At 37.0% G+C, this 16,231-nt stretch overlaps 1 protein-coding gene across 2 annotated transcripts in view; it reads right to left on the bottom strand.

Moving 5' to 3' along the window:
• The window catches only part of BZW2 (basic leucine zipper and W2 domains 2), a 63,547-nt gene that overhangs the window by 15,283 nt on the left and 32,033 nt on the right, over nt 1-16,231 (bottom strand). For both annotated transcript variants that reach the window (XM_021689485.1, XM_021689486.2), the window contains exons 4-7: nt 12,269-12,372; nt 9,901-9,966; nt 6,594-6,729; nt 3,077-3,186 (exon numbers count right to left, since the gene is read on the bottom strand). In XM_021689485.1, coding sequence (XP_021545160.1) covers nt 3,077-3,186; nt 6,594-6,729; nt 9,901-9,966; nt 12,269-12,372 — 416 coding nt within the window. The remainder of the gene's footprint in view (nt 1-3,076; nt 3,187-6,593; nt 6,730-9,900; nt 9,967-12,268; nt 12,373-16,231) is intronic.

Raw genomic sequence — 16,231 nt, 5'->3', positions numbered from 1 at the left:
TTGTTGAGTTATAAGTTTTAAAATGTCAGAAGAGTTGGTGGGAGCAGCTATTAAACACACATTCATGTTAAAGCAAACATTTCATATCAGACTAAAATTCTGCCACGACATTTGTTCTCCCGTTCAAGAGGTCTTCCAAATTTGGGATGCAGGGAACAAATTTGAGTTTCCTCTATGAATCAAAATGCGGTGGGCATTCTCCTCATAATTATGTAAAGTAAAAATTTTTACAGAGGATGAATTGAGTCTCAACAGGCTAAGTAGCTTGAGCCAAATTATGCAGCCAGATATATTTAAGGACATAGCTGAGTACGCCCATGGCCGATAATCATTCTGTTACCCCATGCCAGCATTCAGTATTCAATTTAGGAAGAATGGGACTGCAAAGTTTGATCTAAAGTTATGTTCAGAGCAATATGGCATCAAATATATTACTGGTGGCTTATTTATGAACTATATCCAAAGTCCTAATAAATGGCATATAATACATTGTAGATTATTATTCAGATTAAACTGAAGTCAAGCCAGTCTGAATCCTATCATGACATTTACTGGCTTGGAACATGGTTTGTGTTTGCTAGAAAAACCCTACCCAGGTACAAACATCCATCAGATTAAGGTCTCCCCGCTTCTGCTCTTGCTTCTGAGTCTATTCCCAAAGCAAAGCCAAAGTGATCCCATTTAGACCCTAAACACATTATACACAGTTCTGCTGAGAATTTCCCGAAAGCTTTCCATCTAACTCAGAATAAAAGCCAAAGTTACTAGATGATATGGGACCTGCTACATCACTGAGCTGGTCTACACTTTCGCTCTTACCGAACACTCTTCCTCTTTCTGTCCCCAACATGCCATGCCCCAAAGCCTAGAGATATCTAGATAGTTCACTCCTTACCTCCTTCAAGTCTTTACACAAATGTTACCTTGTCAGAGAGATCTTCCCCTACCACTGAAAACTGCATCCTTCTCTGACGCTCCTTAGAGCTTCCGTCATTTTTTCCTCATAGCACTTTTCATTTTTTATTAGTTAATGGTTGATTTCGTCTGTTGCCTTCCATCCCCTTTTCAGAGTTGCTATAAATTTTTCTTGCCTCTGTATTACAGAAGTGAGTAACTGCTAACCTCTGAGATACGCTTTTTTCCCTAAAATGTACTAGTACACAGCCAGAGAGAATTTTGTTGTGTTAAGGAAACAAAAATGTTCTCCTTGACGGTGAAACTGACCCTCTAGCTCCTCATTCATTTACTGAGTTAGCAAATATCAGGAAGCAGGGTCCACAGAGGATTACCCTCCCCTCCCCGAGCTTACAGTGTTTCTGGTAGAAACTTCTACCTGTGCTTCTCATACCCCAAATATATGCAGACACAGAAACCTAGTAGGAACAGTTAAATGATATATTTTTCAAAAAAGGAAAGACTTTTTTTTTTTTAAGGAAAGACATTTAAAAAAAATTTATGAAGTGACCTAATTAAGTTAACCAAGCTCTGCCTACTGGCATCTTTAAGGAAGCATGCATTAACAGTCTTCTGTGGCAAGTTGTAATAGACTGTATATTTGTTCCTAATCATTTGCCCCTCTCCTTTAAATAAGTATTGAGAGATGCCCCTCCTTGCTGTGTCTGTCTGCGGAAGTGGAAGAGTAGGCTATGATAGAATGAGCTTTCCCACCCACCCCCCTGCCAGGCTTCACTATCACATCTTTTGGCCAGTAGAAGATGAGCTTTTAATGCACTGGAGTGATTCACTTCTGTTTCCTGTCCTTCGCCATGAGGACAGAACGGCCCACATGGGAGGTGCTCCTGCAGGCTGGGTCTCAGAATGAAAAGGTGTATGGATCACAGGGGGACCTGGCCCAGATACAGCTAATCTACAGACTCAGGGACAAGAATATGTTGCCTTCACGTAAGCTTCCATCCTGCTGAGCCCACCTAGTCACTTATGATTTCTCCTTCTGTATACAAGGATCTACCCTAAGTCCATGAGAAAGTGGGTTCTTGAAGGCAGGGAACTTTTCTATCCTCTTCTCTCCCGCCTCCTCAGCTTCTAGGGCCATGCCGGCACAGAACAGACACTCAAACATATGCTGACTAAAAATTATTATCAGCGGCAGAAATTAACTAAATTCTACACTTTTTCATTCTTCTTTTTTATCGCATTCTAAAGACTTTAAAGACCCAAAAGGGCTATTTTAAGGTAAACTTCAAGAGACAAAGGAATTTTAAGTGATTGAAAGTAAAAGCATAAGCATTTACCGTTAAAATTATTCTTGGGTTTCCTGAGGGGAAGAGCCCATTTTTAGAATTACCCTACGGACTGACAGATACCCGTGCACACTAGAACACCTCAGAAGTGAAAAACAGAGGAGAGACCAGGTGAACAGAAGATGGCAAGGGTGTCTTTCAGTTTTAGACTTTGTTCTAGATTGTAAAAGCAATGTCACTTGGAGAAATCTCTGTCATCTGCATAGCTGTTGCTTCTAGCAGAAAGAAATTTCAGGGAGCAGATAGAAATGTAAGAAGAAGATATTTCTTTTGCTTTTTTTTTGGAAAAACAAAGACAGAGAAATAAAAATATAATCAATCCGTGATCATCAGAGCTTCAAATCAACCATAATAAACTTACCTGCTTTCTTAAATACCTAAGTATTTCCAAGTATTTTGGTATAAACAAGGAATCCTGTTGAAACTCTTATTAAGTTAACAAATCAACAACTACATGAGATCAGTGTCATCCATGTCTAACCTAACACATAAATGTTTAATTAGGTGGGATTGATGGGACTTTTTAATATTACAACTTTAAATCTATATAGTTATAAAAGAAAGTGTTAATTCTGATAAATGTTAACTCAGTCTCAACAAACGACAAAATTTGAAAGTCTCATTGGTCTCTTTAATTTTATCATTCCATTTTTTTTAAATAAAGATGGAGATGGAATTCGTTTCAATCTGCCAAATATACAGAAATAAAAGGAACCATGTTCCAATTTAACATAGACCCAAGCATCTCAGTCATGCATCGTCAAAGCCACGACCGAAGCATGAAGCATACAACCCCTTGTCTAGACAACACTTACAAGCAGCCTCTTGTCTAAGTTGGCTTTTCTCAAAGAAGAGGTAACAGAGTTGGCATCTTTTTCTGCCATCCATGCTTTAAAAAGCTTGACAGCAAATGAGGCTGCAATGCCTGTTAAAAAAAAAAAAAAAGGGAAAGAAAAAAGTGAGTTTTCATTCCTTTCCTAAGCAAAACCACTTGTGATGATGGACAAGGCCACCCTGCCCACTAGGTGTCCTGAAGTGAGTTAACTGCTCAAAGACTTGATTTGGTAGAGGTAAAACAGACAGCTCTCTAGGTACAGTTCTATTCTCTTCATTAGGCACAGTTTATTTTCATTACTCAAAAGAGAGCATTTTCATGAGAAGGAAAAAGAGTCAAAATATTTTTCAAAGTGGGTCTCCCTGATTCTAACCTGGTATAATTGTAAATTTATTTATTTATTTTTACCTTGGTTCAAAACACATTTAAAGCCCAGTATTTTCTAGTGTCTTTTGCCTCTACTTCACCCTGTGGCTCACCAAAATCTCATGTGTATAACAATGATCCTGAGGCACAACAAACAAATCTTGAGACATAAAATGGAATGGTAACATGTCAACTAATTTGCTGATAAATGATACCAGTTAAGAACCATTAATAGTGATGGATATAAATAAAGCTATACGAGAAAGTACACTATTTACCTTACAATTTTACTTTTGTAAAAAGCATTTGAAAATACTCATGACTTAAGCTATAAAAATATTGATGCTGTATCAAATTGAACTTTTTTCTTGGTATTTTTAAAGAGATGACTAAAAGAGCTATGTTAATCAGAAATCCACTCAATTACATATCCATACTGACATTAGGATTTATTTCCAAATATAAGTGACAATCGCTAGTAGACAGTTCTCCTGTGAACACTTCAAATTTCCAAGTTAATGTTACATTTACTGAATGAAGAGTTAAAATGTAGTTAAAATATTAAACTGATTTTTCTCAATTGAAGGCTTCACTATTATTGGTCTAAGAAGCTCTATTCCCCTTTCCTCTTTCCTAAGAGAATTCCAATTTTGCTTTGGCCAGGTGGCTTCTAGTCCAAGTCCTGGTACCACTCCTTCTGCAATGATTAGTTTAGAGACCTCACCGGAAGCCCATCTGCCCAGGGCATCTCCCTGGCAACTGCTACTTGGCCAAAACTAGTCATGTGGCCTACGGCAGCCAATCAGCTGAAGGCAAGATAAACTATTCTATGTTGAGAATTACTCTCCCACTGAATCTGAACAAGAGAGCATGTGGCATTAACTGTACCAGCAGACATCTTACAATGACCAGGGAAATCATCCCTGGGGTGAAGCTGATGCTATGAATGGTAGCAAGAAATAACGGGAGAAAATATCCAAGACTTGGATGACATTGTTGTTTTACCCTGAAGTCTACCCGACTTTTATATTTTTTTGTTACATGAGAAATAAATGTTCTTGTATGCCAACAAATGTTTTTATCCAACAATCTGAGTCTTGTCTTCGAATTAGTTGCAAGTTAAACCATCCAGTTGATATATCATTTATACAAGCACTAACTTTGTCCAATTTTCTTCATTTGAATAAAAGCAGAGGAACTAGTCAAAAAAAAAAAAAAAAAAAAAACCAACCAGAAACTATGGCTAGGACAATAACATAATCATTCCTAGTTTTAAACTAGGAATCCAAATCTTGGCTTAAACCTATCACTTTGCATTAACAGTGGTTCTTGTTGGAAAATTTGGGAAATTTCTCTCTGTACTCAAGATTTTCCTGAGTGGGATAATCCTATCCTCTGAAGCTATTTGTTGGGTGTGGGGTTGGGAAAAAAGTGTAATTTATCAATATGTTCCTATTTAGGAAGCAAAAGCTTAAGCCTCTAGTTTCTAAAGATGGTGGAGTATAAGAAAAAACTATATGACACAGCACTATGTCACCTCCATAGCAAATGTACTTTTCTTCTCCCCCTTTCTTCAAATTTCAATATAAAAAATTTCAAATATGCAGAAAAATGGAATAAACTGAACTGTAAACACTCATATACCCACTATCTAAATTTTATTTTATTTTTAAGATTTTATTTATTTGAAAGAGAGGAAGAGCACAAGTAGGAGCAGCAGCAGAGGGAGAGGGAGAAGCAGACCCCCAGTGAGCAAGGAGCCTGATGCGGGACGATCCCAGGACCCTGGGATCATGACCTGAGCCGAAGGCAGATGCTTAACCCACTGAGCCACCCAGGCGCTCCCCCACTATCTAAATTTTATACCTGTTAATATTTTATACTTGCTTCATCACTGTCTGTCTATCTATATAATTATTTTTGATACATTGCAAAGGAACTTGTACATATCACGAAGGATTTTAATACAACCAGAAAGACAATTATTTTCTGTTATAAAGGCTAGGATAATCTAATATAATTAACATTTACTGTTTACATTTTACCTTGTTTTATCTAAGTGTAAAATGGCTCACAACATAAATAAGATGTGAAATATCACCAATTCTCTTCAGGAAAATACTTTAAAATGTCATAATATTAACAACACACTAATAACAATCACAGAATCTGAACTGTCATAAATCTAAACTATGTTAATTCAAAAACTCTAGAAAATCCCTAAATAAATAACATTGCTTGACTTTCAATTTACTAATCTTTTTTCAGCTACAAGAAAACTATAATCCATTTCACTGCAGGCATGAACGAGGCTGGGACTTCAACATTTGTAGGAGAAAAACTAAGTTCTAAGAAGAAACAGATGTTTTCACAAAAGCTCTTTTATTTTTAAGAAAAAAATAACTCTTTGTTTTGTGTTGCATTATAACTCGAATATCATTATCCTCCTCCAAGAGCCCACTTTTGTTGTATTCTATAACCAAGTGATTGTATACATGCCTATCAAACTCTTAATGCCTTAAAATTAAAGCAAGACTTTGATGCAACCATCTGGACTTTCTTTCTAAAACTGAGATAATGAATATCTTAAAATGTGATCAAAATGAACATCTGAGCACAAGATTTTGAGAAGTAATGGTTTAGAAGAATGGTCCTAACCAGGGAAATAAACATTTGGGGCGGGGGAGGGGGGCATTTGGGAACATGAAGGGGCCTTTTTACGTTATGCTAAATAGAGGTGGGTGCTACATGCTGGCATTTTGTGTCTGAGGGCAAAAAGGTTAAATGTCCCACAAAGCACAATGAAGCATTTTCCCAGCAAAATATGCCAGTAACAACTTGAGAGAAAGAGCTTAGACTGAATCAACTTCAGGGTATTTGACCTAGGCATTAAGTCTTACACCGTAAATTTCAGTTTATTATTAGTTTTTGTCTTTGTCCAAGTGTATATTCTTTCTTCCAATTCCCTACAAGAAACACGTACAATTTGTATTGTTTAAAGATAAACAAATTTTCTTACATGGAGGATGAGTGGGTAGCAGAACACAGTAAGAAGAGGTGCTGGTGTTTCTCTAACCATATGTGGCTTTACGTTTTACATCTGCCAGGTAAGAAAACACGAGAGCAATTACCTTCTTTGACTAAGCTGTCGGTGAACAGACTAGTGAGGATGGTGGCGGGAAGGGTGCCATTGCCCAGCAGGATCCCCGACAGCATTGCCAACTTTGTCTGCTCTGTTTCGGAAAAGGCTTTAAGGAAGAGGAGAAGCTGTGGGTCAAACAAAAGAAACCATGTCTATAAAGCAAAGGACTAAAGTAGGAAAATAACAAACAGAATACACATGCATGGCTAGATGGTGAAGAACTAGTCGATCAGATGCAGAGCATAGTTATTATTCATTAGAAACACATACATTTGTTCACTTAGAAACTGGATGCTAAGGAAAGTGACTTTCTCAGGCATGGTTCCTTTCTTCCAAGTTTACCTACACATAGCTATAGATAACATCCACGGGAACAAAAAGAGATATTTGGAGAACAGTGTGAATAGGTTACATAAAAAATTTACATCTGACTTTGTACAGAACAAAGGGTAAGTTTTACATGATGAGCATAACATTTACTGAAATAGATTATTGTCCTTCACATTTTTTTTGGGGGGGTCCCCCCACTACATCTACCCATTTTCTTTGGGTTTGTTATAGCACAATGAACAAAAAAACAGGAAAAAGTCAATAAGCTTTGACATCAGCATATGCTTTTCTGAATTCAGAGCATATAATATTCTTTAAAACAAGACTGTTGAGTGAGAAAGGGGTTTCCTAATGAGGAAAGTTCTTGATGCTCTTTTAAAAATAACAAGACTCAAATTGGTATTTCTTGGATCATGCAGCTTTACCAGCCCTGGTGATTGGGTAATGGAGGATCTGACCCAAGTTCTTAATGGAGAAAAGGCCACTGATACGAGCTGGAAAGAGCAATTTTGGAGGGGTAATTGAAAAAGTAGCAACCCCAGAATGGTTAAAGAAAAACCAAAGCAAAGGGGATTATACCCCACTTTCCATTTTTAATTCTAAGAGTACTGAGTCATGTGCAATGCCCTCCTCTTTCCTAAGGCTCCCCCACCTAGTGCTTTGACCCTATTCTATGACTATCTTCTCTGTTTCATAGTCCTTGGGCATGTTACCAAGATCCCCAGGGCTCACTATCACTACTGGGGCCTTGCTGACTTTTCATTACTTTGCACCAACAAAATGCCATTAACTCTGTGCATTGCGTAGGGTGATATTAATTTACTATCCCAGACAGTTAAAGGATTAGTACGTTACAGATAAGTTATGTGACTCTAGATATTTGAGTACGTGGCAGAGCTGGAATCAAACTAGTCCATTTAATTCCCAGGTTATGCCTATTAAAGTCTCAATGAATTAAAGACAAAGTCACCTTCAATGTTCATAAGAAAACACCGAGGGAATGACAGCATCAATGGGTAAAGCTCCAGGGAACACCAGGAATGAGGCAGAGTAAAAGGACTGACAAAATCACAGACACTTCACATCAGTTTGGCCTTTTCCTCTGATTGTAAAGATGATTAAGACTCAAGTGAATAATGAAAAATGGCTTCCAAAATAAACTTTTAAACACTACTTTTTAAGCACATCAATATACCCACATTCATTAAAAATACTCCATTATAACAAAATAGGGCAAAAGTTAGATTTTTTAAATTAATATTCACATTGATCAATTATATTAATCAATGTTAAAATCAGATGCTGCATATATTCCAGAACATTCCCTGAAAAATGGATATACTGTGAAAAATAAATAGTTCTTGGAAGCATATTCATCACATGAATATAATAGCTAAGGAAGTTTTCAAGGTGCAAATGAGCTAAGAGAAGTAAAGCATGAATGGTATTATTAGACAAAAGTGGTAAAGTGTTTATTTAAATGCTTTACATATTTCCCCCCATTATTTCCATTCCCTTATTTAATCAAGTGCTTGTTTTTTTTGTAGGCACCCAGCAATGTAATGGATCACATTTTTTTCCCATTTAAATCTTTTCCTATTTAAAAAAGTTTTAATACACGATAGTAAGAGTAAAATCTACCACTACAGAATAATAAAAATGTGATCTCCTCTCTAATCCTGCTTCCTTAGAATTAACATTAGCTGTTTAATGGGTGTCCTTCCAGATTTTTAAATGCACTTATATAGGTCTACATACTATAAATAACTATATATATAAACATGTATTGTTTTAACTGAATTATACATTCCTAACAGCTAAAACTTGTCAAGGGTACCAGCTATTTTTCTGAATACTTTCTGTGTGTCAATACCTACAAAAGCCTTGATCCTCATTTCACAGAAAAGTAAACTGAGACATTATAGAAATTTAAGTAATTTGCCTGAGGTTAAACCACCAAATGGCTGCTTTGCACCTTCTCCAATTTATCATGGACATTCTCCCTAGTCAGTTTAAGTGGCTACCCTTCATTGTTTCAAGATTTTACTATCACAATCTTCCATAATGTATGGATCCACTTTTTTTGGCGGGGGGGGGGGGGGGGGGGGGGGTTAGGTATTCACTTTGAATAGGGGGAAGCAAGTACTTAAGTAGCAAAGTAGATGTTATGGTTACTTTACTCTCTTGGTTTATAATTTAGGCAGATATCTAAAATTGGAAACAATGAAAAAGCAACGTGCAAATCTGTAACAAGTTAATGCAGTGAGTGCTATATATACACACACAAGAGTTAGAAATTGGAAGAGGGAACATGTTGCAATTACTGAAAGCAGGGCTTCTTTAATGAGGTGCTACTATTTCTTTCCCTACTTACTAGGGGCCACTTAACTCTATCAACCACCTTATATGTTATCTCGTTTATTCCTACAAAACCATGAGGTATGTCATCTTATTGCAGCTATTTTACAGATGACAAACATCACTGAGATTGACATTCACATATTATCTCCCAAGAAATGCTTTTATTCCCTTTGCTAAACTGTATTTTTGGAAATTAAAGAATTTTGCTGGTTATTAGCTGCTGTCCATATATTATTTCACATGCTTGAACTGATTAAATCACATACCTCAACTCTTCGCTTGATATAATCATTTTTCTTGCATATTTGGAATCTCTAGTTTTTATTTTAAGCCCTGCGAGGTCAGGAATCAGATGCTATAAAACCATTCCTATGGAATAAAGCGTGCTGTCTTACATTAAACATGAATGAACAAAGTCTAGGCTAATCATGTATTTTACCCTATAGCTATTAGCTAATGATCTGTCACACTCATTCATTCAAGAAACATTTATTAAAAACTTACTATGTCCATGGTACATCTGCACTATCATTCTATATGTAAAATTTTTGTCCCTCTCCATTTCATTACTTTATACAGATAAGGCATTACATTTGAATTTTTACCTTTTTCATTTCATCCTCAAATGCTTTTTCCAAATACTTATATCTCCTGATGAGTTTATTGAAGACCTAAATATAAAAGAGAACCATTCAATATTATGTAAACAATTTTAAAAGACAATAGGGGTAGAAAGTCACCATAACCACAACATGGGCCTCTAATAATAATAATAATAATAAAAAATTAGAGTTAAATATGTGCATTCTGTGATACAAGAACTGGAAGCATTTCAAAGAAGTTATTACGACCCCTGTGGGAAAAAAAGGATGACTACATCCATGTAGAATAAAAGAAATTCAGTCAAGAGTAAAACAGGTAAGAAATCAAAACTAACTTTGATGAAAATACCATAATGTTAAAACTGTGAGAGGCAGAGATTAAAAACAACTGAAATGAAGGGGGTTGCATTTATCATCACAAAGACCATGGATATGATGGAGAGGAGAGCAGACTTCAGGGATATTCTACTCTTAGACCGACACAAACATGTTTTTTGGCAGACAAGCAAAAATTGGTATAACTTAGTAATAAAAGATTACTGGCCCCCACAATCTAGTTAGAACATTCAAGCAGGGTTTGCAACTGTCTCGGTGGAATTCTGGGCTGTTTCTTTAAAGTGGAATGATGTTTGCTATGGACTGAATGTTTGTGTTCCTACTAAGTTCATATGTTGAAGCCCTAACCTCCAACAGGACTGTATTTGCAAGCAGGGACTGTAAGAGGTGGTTAAATAAGGGTGGGGCCCTAATCTGACAGGACTGATGACCTTATTAAGAGCCAGAAGAGAGTCTATACCAGGAACCAAACTGGCTGACACCTCCATCGGGCCTCCCCGGCCTTCCCAGCTGGGAATAATAAAGTTCTCCGTTCTTCACTCTATGGTACTTTATTATGGTAGCCTGAATAAAATAATACAGTGTTCTTATTTAAATAGAGATTTTATAAATGTGGATTATTTTTATAACTGAAAATGATTTCTGAATCTAATTCCTTTCTCTTATATCCCACATGATAAGCTCTCATCTAAAACTTTTAGTATGCTTATCGCTTAGTATGATCAAGACGGGGGAGCTCAAGGGTAAAAATGACACTGGTGCCCCATGAGGAAAGAATAATGACCCAGAATGCAATAAAAGAAAAAGAATAAATGGTATTAAAATCCAGCAAACTTGCTTTCCAGTTTGCACAGTCACTTGAGTCCTGGGACTTGCACTCCTAGTCTAGCTGAGAATAACACCCGACTGTTAAGAGCCAGTGACAACACAGGAATACACCAATCCCAAACCAGCTAGTCATGACGCAAGTATGTTCAGCTTTACAAGGTCACATTTACCAGGCTGTTCCATTTTACAGTCCCATCACTTCCTGACCTTCACTAGGGCCTAAAGACTTCTTATTTTTTTACCAATCCAATGAAAGCAAAAGGATATCTCACGATTTTCATTGAAATTTCCCTAATTACTAATAAGTTTGAAGATGTCTTCATCTGTTTCGGGGGAGACTTGTGTTTCCTCTCCTCTGAAATGCCTACACATCCCTTCCTAATAGGCTGCTTGTCCTTTTCTTACTGACTTGCAGTTCTTTATTTAATCTGGATGTGATTCCTTTACAGATTTTACATATTACAAATACCTTTTTGTCTCTTTCTTTTTAATAGCCACACGATAATCTACTAACATGAATTAGAAAACTTTAACGAGTACTCTACTGATAGACTCTTGTGCTGTTTCCACGCTGTGATGTTCTTACAAGTGACACAGATAACTCCCACTGTCTGTGTCATTCTACACACATGCAAGCTTATCTGCAAGATAAGGTCCTCTAAGCGGAACTGCTGGGTCAAAGGGAGTGTGTAGTGTTAGTTTTAAAAGATAGTACCAAATTGCTCTCCCTAAGGATTGTACCAGTTTATACTCCCATAAGAATTTATGTGAGCATCTATGGGATGCCTGGGTGGCTCAGTCGGTTAACCATCTGCCTTCAGCTCAGGTCATGATCCCAGGGTCCTGGGATTGAGTCCCGCATCGGGCTCCCTGCTCAGCGTGGAGCCTGCTTCTCCCTCTCCCTCTGCCTGCCGCTCCCCCTGCTTCTGCTCTCTCTCTCTGATGAATAAATAAAATTAAAAAAAAAAAATTTATGTGAGCATCTGATTCTGTTCTGTGTACGTGAAAAGTAAAAAAAGTCTACCTTTGCAAAGTTTTAATACCCACTGCCTTACTATGAATGCAGTTGAGTATCTCTTCATAGGGTTAAGAGCAATCTAACATTCCTATTTAAAAAGTGGCCTGTAGAATTTCTGAACCCACTGTTTCCCTAAATCCTGCTCAAATGTTTCCCTTCTTACACAACAATCTCAGTGAGGGGTTCTACCTGAGCATAATTTCGGATGGTTTCATGATCTTCATTTGCTGAAAACACACAGTGGTTGGTCATCTTGGTCTTGTCACCATCATCTATGCGTGTTCCTCCAGGGGCTGAAAAGAGAAAGGTAATGATTAAGACGATACTGAAATGAGAGGAGCATTTGCAGAACAGATCAATTCCTGCACATTGAGAATAGTAAAAGTAGATGTAAAAATCCAGAATCACATAAAAATTCATAGGATGGGGTGCATGTGTAGATGCATATGTTGTTACCTATTTGTGTATGTTTCTAATATAAAGCAAATTGGTTGTTCCATTTTATAGTACTGCCATAGTGTGTGAGATTAATGTTCTACCAGCATCCTATCACTATAAAATCTTATCACTCTAAGTCTGGACTCAATGATTCTCAATGTTGTTCCTGATGTGTGCAACATCAGGACATGGTTCACTTTTTCAGGCTTAATAATATTTTGCGGGACTCCAGTTCACCAACACGGAGGTTGGCCAGACTTCGTTCTTATAGCAGACCTTGCTAGTTTCTATGTGAGTAGGTTTTAAAACTTCCCTCCTCCACTAACGCCATTATCCATGCAGGGTTGATCAGTCCACATTCCGACTCCTCGCTATTTGTGTTGGAAGACCTGGCAGCTGTGTTGGCTAGGAAAGAGTGTATTTTATTCTCTCTCATCTTTTTTCCCCATGGCCTATACAATATCATGGAATAAATGGACTAGAACAAAAGAATGTCTTTTTTTCTATGACTCAAATTTGCACATTCAAAGGCTCCTCCTGGAAGCTTCAACGATGGCCATTACAAACACTGGGTGATTAGAAGAACGGAATCAACACTAGGTGTTTTTGTTTTCTGATTCTACTTCATTGTAATTGGGGGGGGGGGCATTGAACAAGCCAAGTTAGACCAATGCCTTTCATACACTCAACAAATATCTGAAGAACATACACTTGCACCAGCCACTTCTTTTATGGATTTATGTAACTGCCTTGATTTAACTTGTGATTTCAGATCTTTGGATGAAAGTGCTATACCTAGTCAACCTTTTTCAGACTCCAGCATACCATTTTGTAAGCAAATTACTTTTCAGAAAAGTCAGCTCCTTCAGGAATCTATTTTCATGCAATTAATTTATGCCTAAGATTTAATTAGCTCTCTGTAATGAATACAACCACCTGGAACAAAATTTTATTAAGATGATAATCTTCTAAAAACTCTGGGCTAATGACTCCTATCTGACAGAAGTTACATAACTGAAAAGTCTGATTTTGAAACTATAGTGTTTTCTCTTAAGAGGTAAGTTTTAAAAAACTGCATTCTTTTACAAAAGATTTGTTACACATTGATAATATTGCTACAGCTTGCATTAATTTTTTTTCCCCCTGATACCGGAATCAAGTATTAATTGCCCTTTCTAAAATTTTGGTGAGCCTGCTGTTCTCCTCAAAATATAAGTAAAAGAAAAAATAGTTCTTGTATCTACTCTAAAGAATACAACTGAAAAACCAAGATGACTATTGTTTTAAGAACAATGGAAGAAGGTAAAATTTTTTTTTTGGTGCGTATGAAGACAATTCCCATACTTACTAAGTAAACAAAGTGTTTATGTAAAAAGAATGTGCCTGGCTGGCTTTCTTCATTACATCATAGGTCTGGCCCTGGTAGATATCTGGGGGTTGTAACAACTGTGCTCCTAAGTCTTACCATACGCTTTGCCCTACCTTTTTGGACGTATGGATGTAGAGTGAAGGAGCAAAATCTGGGTTGCAGATATAAATTTGCTGATCATCATTATACAGATGGTTAATGAAGATTTGAGATAATTAATGCAAAGTGTACAGATAATTTAATATACACATGGGGGCAGTAAGTATGGAAACCCAAGAATCATGTGAGAGGCATCCAGAGAAATACAAGTTGAAACGGTCTCGTGTAAGGGAAGAAAATAAAACATTTCAAGAATGACAGAGGGTCAGCAGTAGCTGCCAGGAGGACACTAAGAACTGAAAAAGGTCTATAGGATTGACTATTAGAGTCATGAGTGACTTTGGCAAGAACCAAAACTCGCTGAAGACTATTCTTGTGTAGAATTTACCAGTATATCAATAAAAGTATGTCATAATTAATGAAATACAAAAAGCCAATCATCACATCAGAAGATGTTCAACTTCACTATTGATTTAAAAGTTTTTGAATGAAAACATCACTTACCTAATCGGCAAAATTTAAAAAAACTGACAAGCTTGAGAGTACCTAATATTATTGCTAAAGGTGTACATAAACATGTAGGAACACATGATTTTTGGTAAAATGTTAATTAGGATATTCCTTCTGAGGGCCAGTCTTCTCTCTCTGATAGGAAGACAAAGATAGATATAGATATCTCTATTCTTCAATTCATTAATCCCTTGTTAAATATATAAAGATATAATCAGATAAAAGTACAAATCTATGTGTATACAGACACTGATTACTTATAATAAAGGAAATGAGGAACAAGTTAAATATGCTTCAAAATCGGTATGATTTTGGTTCTTTTTGGAATCATCCAAGGTAACACCCCTGGGCATGAAAGGCAACAACATATTGTTGAATAAATACAAAACAGCCATGCAGAGTATCATACTTGTAAAATATCATCCCATTCTCACAAATTAGCATATGTAGGTAAAGAGACTGACAGAAGGGAAATAATCAAAATATTAACAAGTTATCTCTGGGTAAAGGGATTTGAACACACTACATATAGCTCTTATACTTGGACTTGAATTATCAGCAGTGAGAATGTGAGATCTTTAGATACAGTAATAGCAACAAAACTAACGTGGTACGTAGTGAAAAGCAGCAGTACAGATCAAAAGGGGGCCTGGTAGTTAAGTGGAGCCATGTTGCCAAACGGAGAGATTTCTCAGAGGGAGGAATTTAAGTGTGGCTCTACCTCAATATGGATGAAAGTATGTACCTTGTCCTTAAGTAGGGTGGCTTAAACTGTGTTTCTCAATGAAAGGCACTGATACATCACACTGGACAGGGCCATTTTTCATTATTTTGAATATCCCCTGTATAGCAAAGTAGGAGGCGTACCTGTTTCCACTACCAAGTCTTTGTAGCAACCCAGACATTTCTACACACTTGCAAATGGCCCCTAGGCAGTTGAAATTCCCTAGCCTGGGGTCTGACCACTCCTCGTGATTTATGGTTACCACAGAAACTAATTATAAAAACTAAGTTCTAAGAATAACTATGAAAGAAACAATGGGTCATTATGACATCTCATCAACATTTAGACCAACATACCATGTCACTGAAATAGTATTCTAAAGCCTTCTTCCTAGATGCCTCTGCTCTCTAATTTTTATTTTGCTTTTAACCTATCTTTAATAATTTTAAAACTTCTATCCTTAATCCTTTTAGCTCTATACTCATAACTACACATTTTTTAAAAACCAGATCTGAACTATATTTTTGACATTTTATTATTTACGGATTAAACAGCATTTAATGAAAAACAGAGAATTACTCTGAAATTTGTTGACACAGTTAAATTTCACTGCATGAAAAAAGGCTGGGCGTCAAAGGAAAAGGTGCTATGGCATTGGGGGTTGAGTAAATATACCGGAAGGAACTAGGGGACACACACAAAGCCGTACTCTACTACATGAATTACTTACTCCTCCTCCTCTGCCTGCTTCAGAAACATTTAAGAATTAGAGACACATGGGAAGCTGGCCTTGAGCTATAAAGCAAAGTGACCATGGGGTGACATCAACAACAACAAAAATCGATATTTTTATGCCCCCCCCTTTTTTTTTTAAGATTTTATTTATTTATTTGACAGAGAGAGGCACAGCGAGAGAGGGAACACCAGCAGGGGGAGTGGGAGAGGGAGAAGCGGGCTTCCCGCCGAGCAGGGAGCCCGATGCGGGGCTCGATCCCAGGAGCCTGAGATCAGG

The sequence above is a fragment of the Neomonachus schauinslandi genome, chromosome 12 (assembly GCF_002201575.2).
Source record: "Neomonachus schauinslandi chromosome 12, ASM220157v2, whole genome shotgun sequence".
In the NCBI taxonomy this organism is placed as follows: Eukaryota; Metazoa; Chordata; class Mammalia; order Carnivora; family Phocidae; genus Neomonachus; species Neomonachus schauinslandi.
Note: the sequence above shows the minus strand (reverse complement) of the source record. Positions and strands in the feature narration are given on the sequence as shown.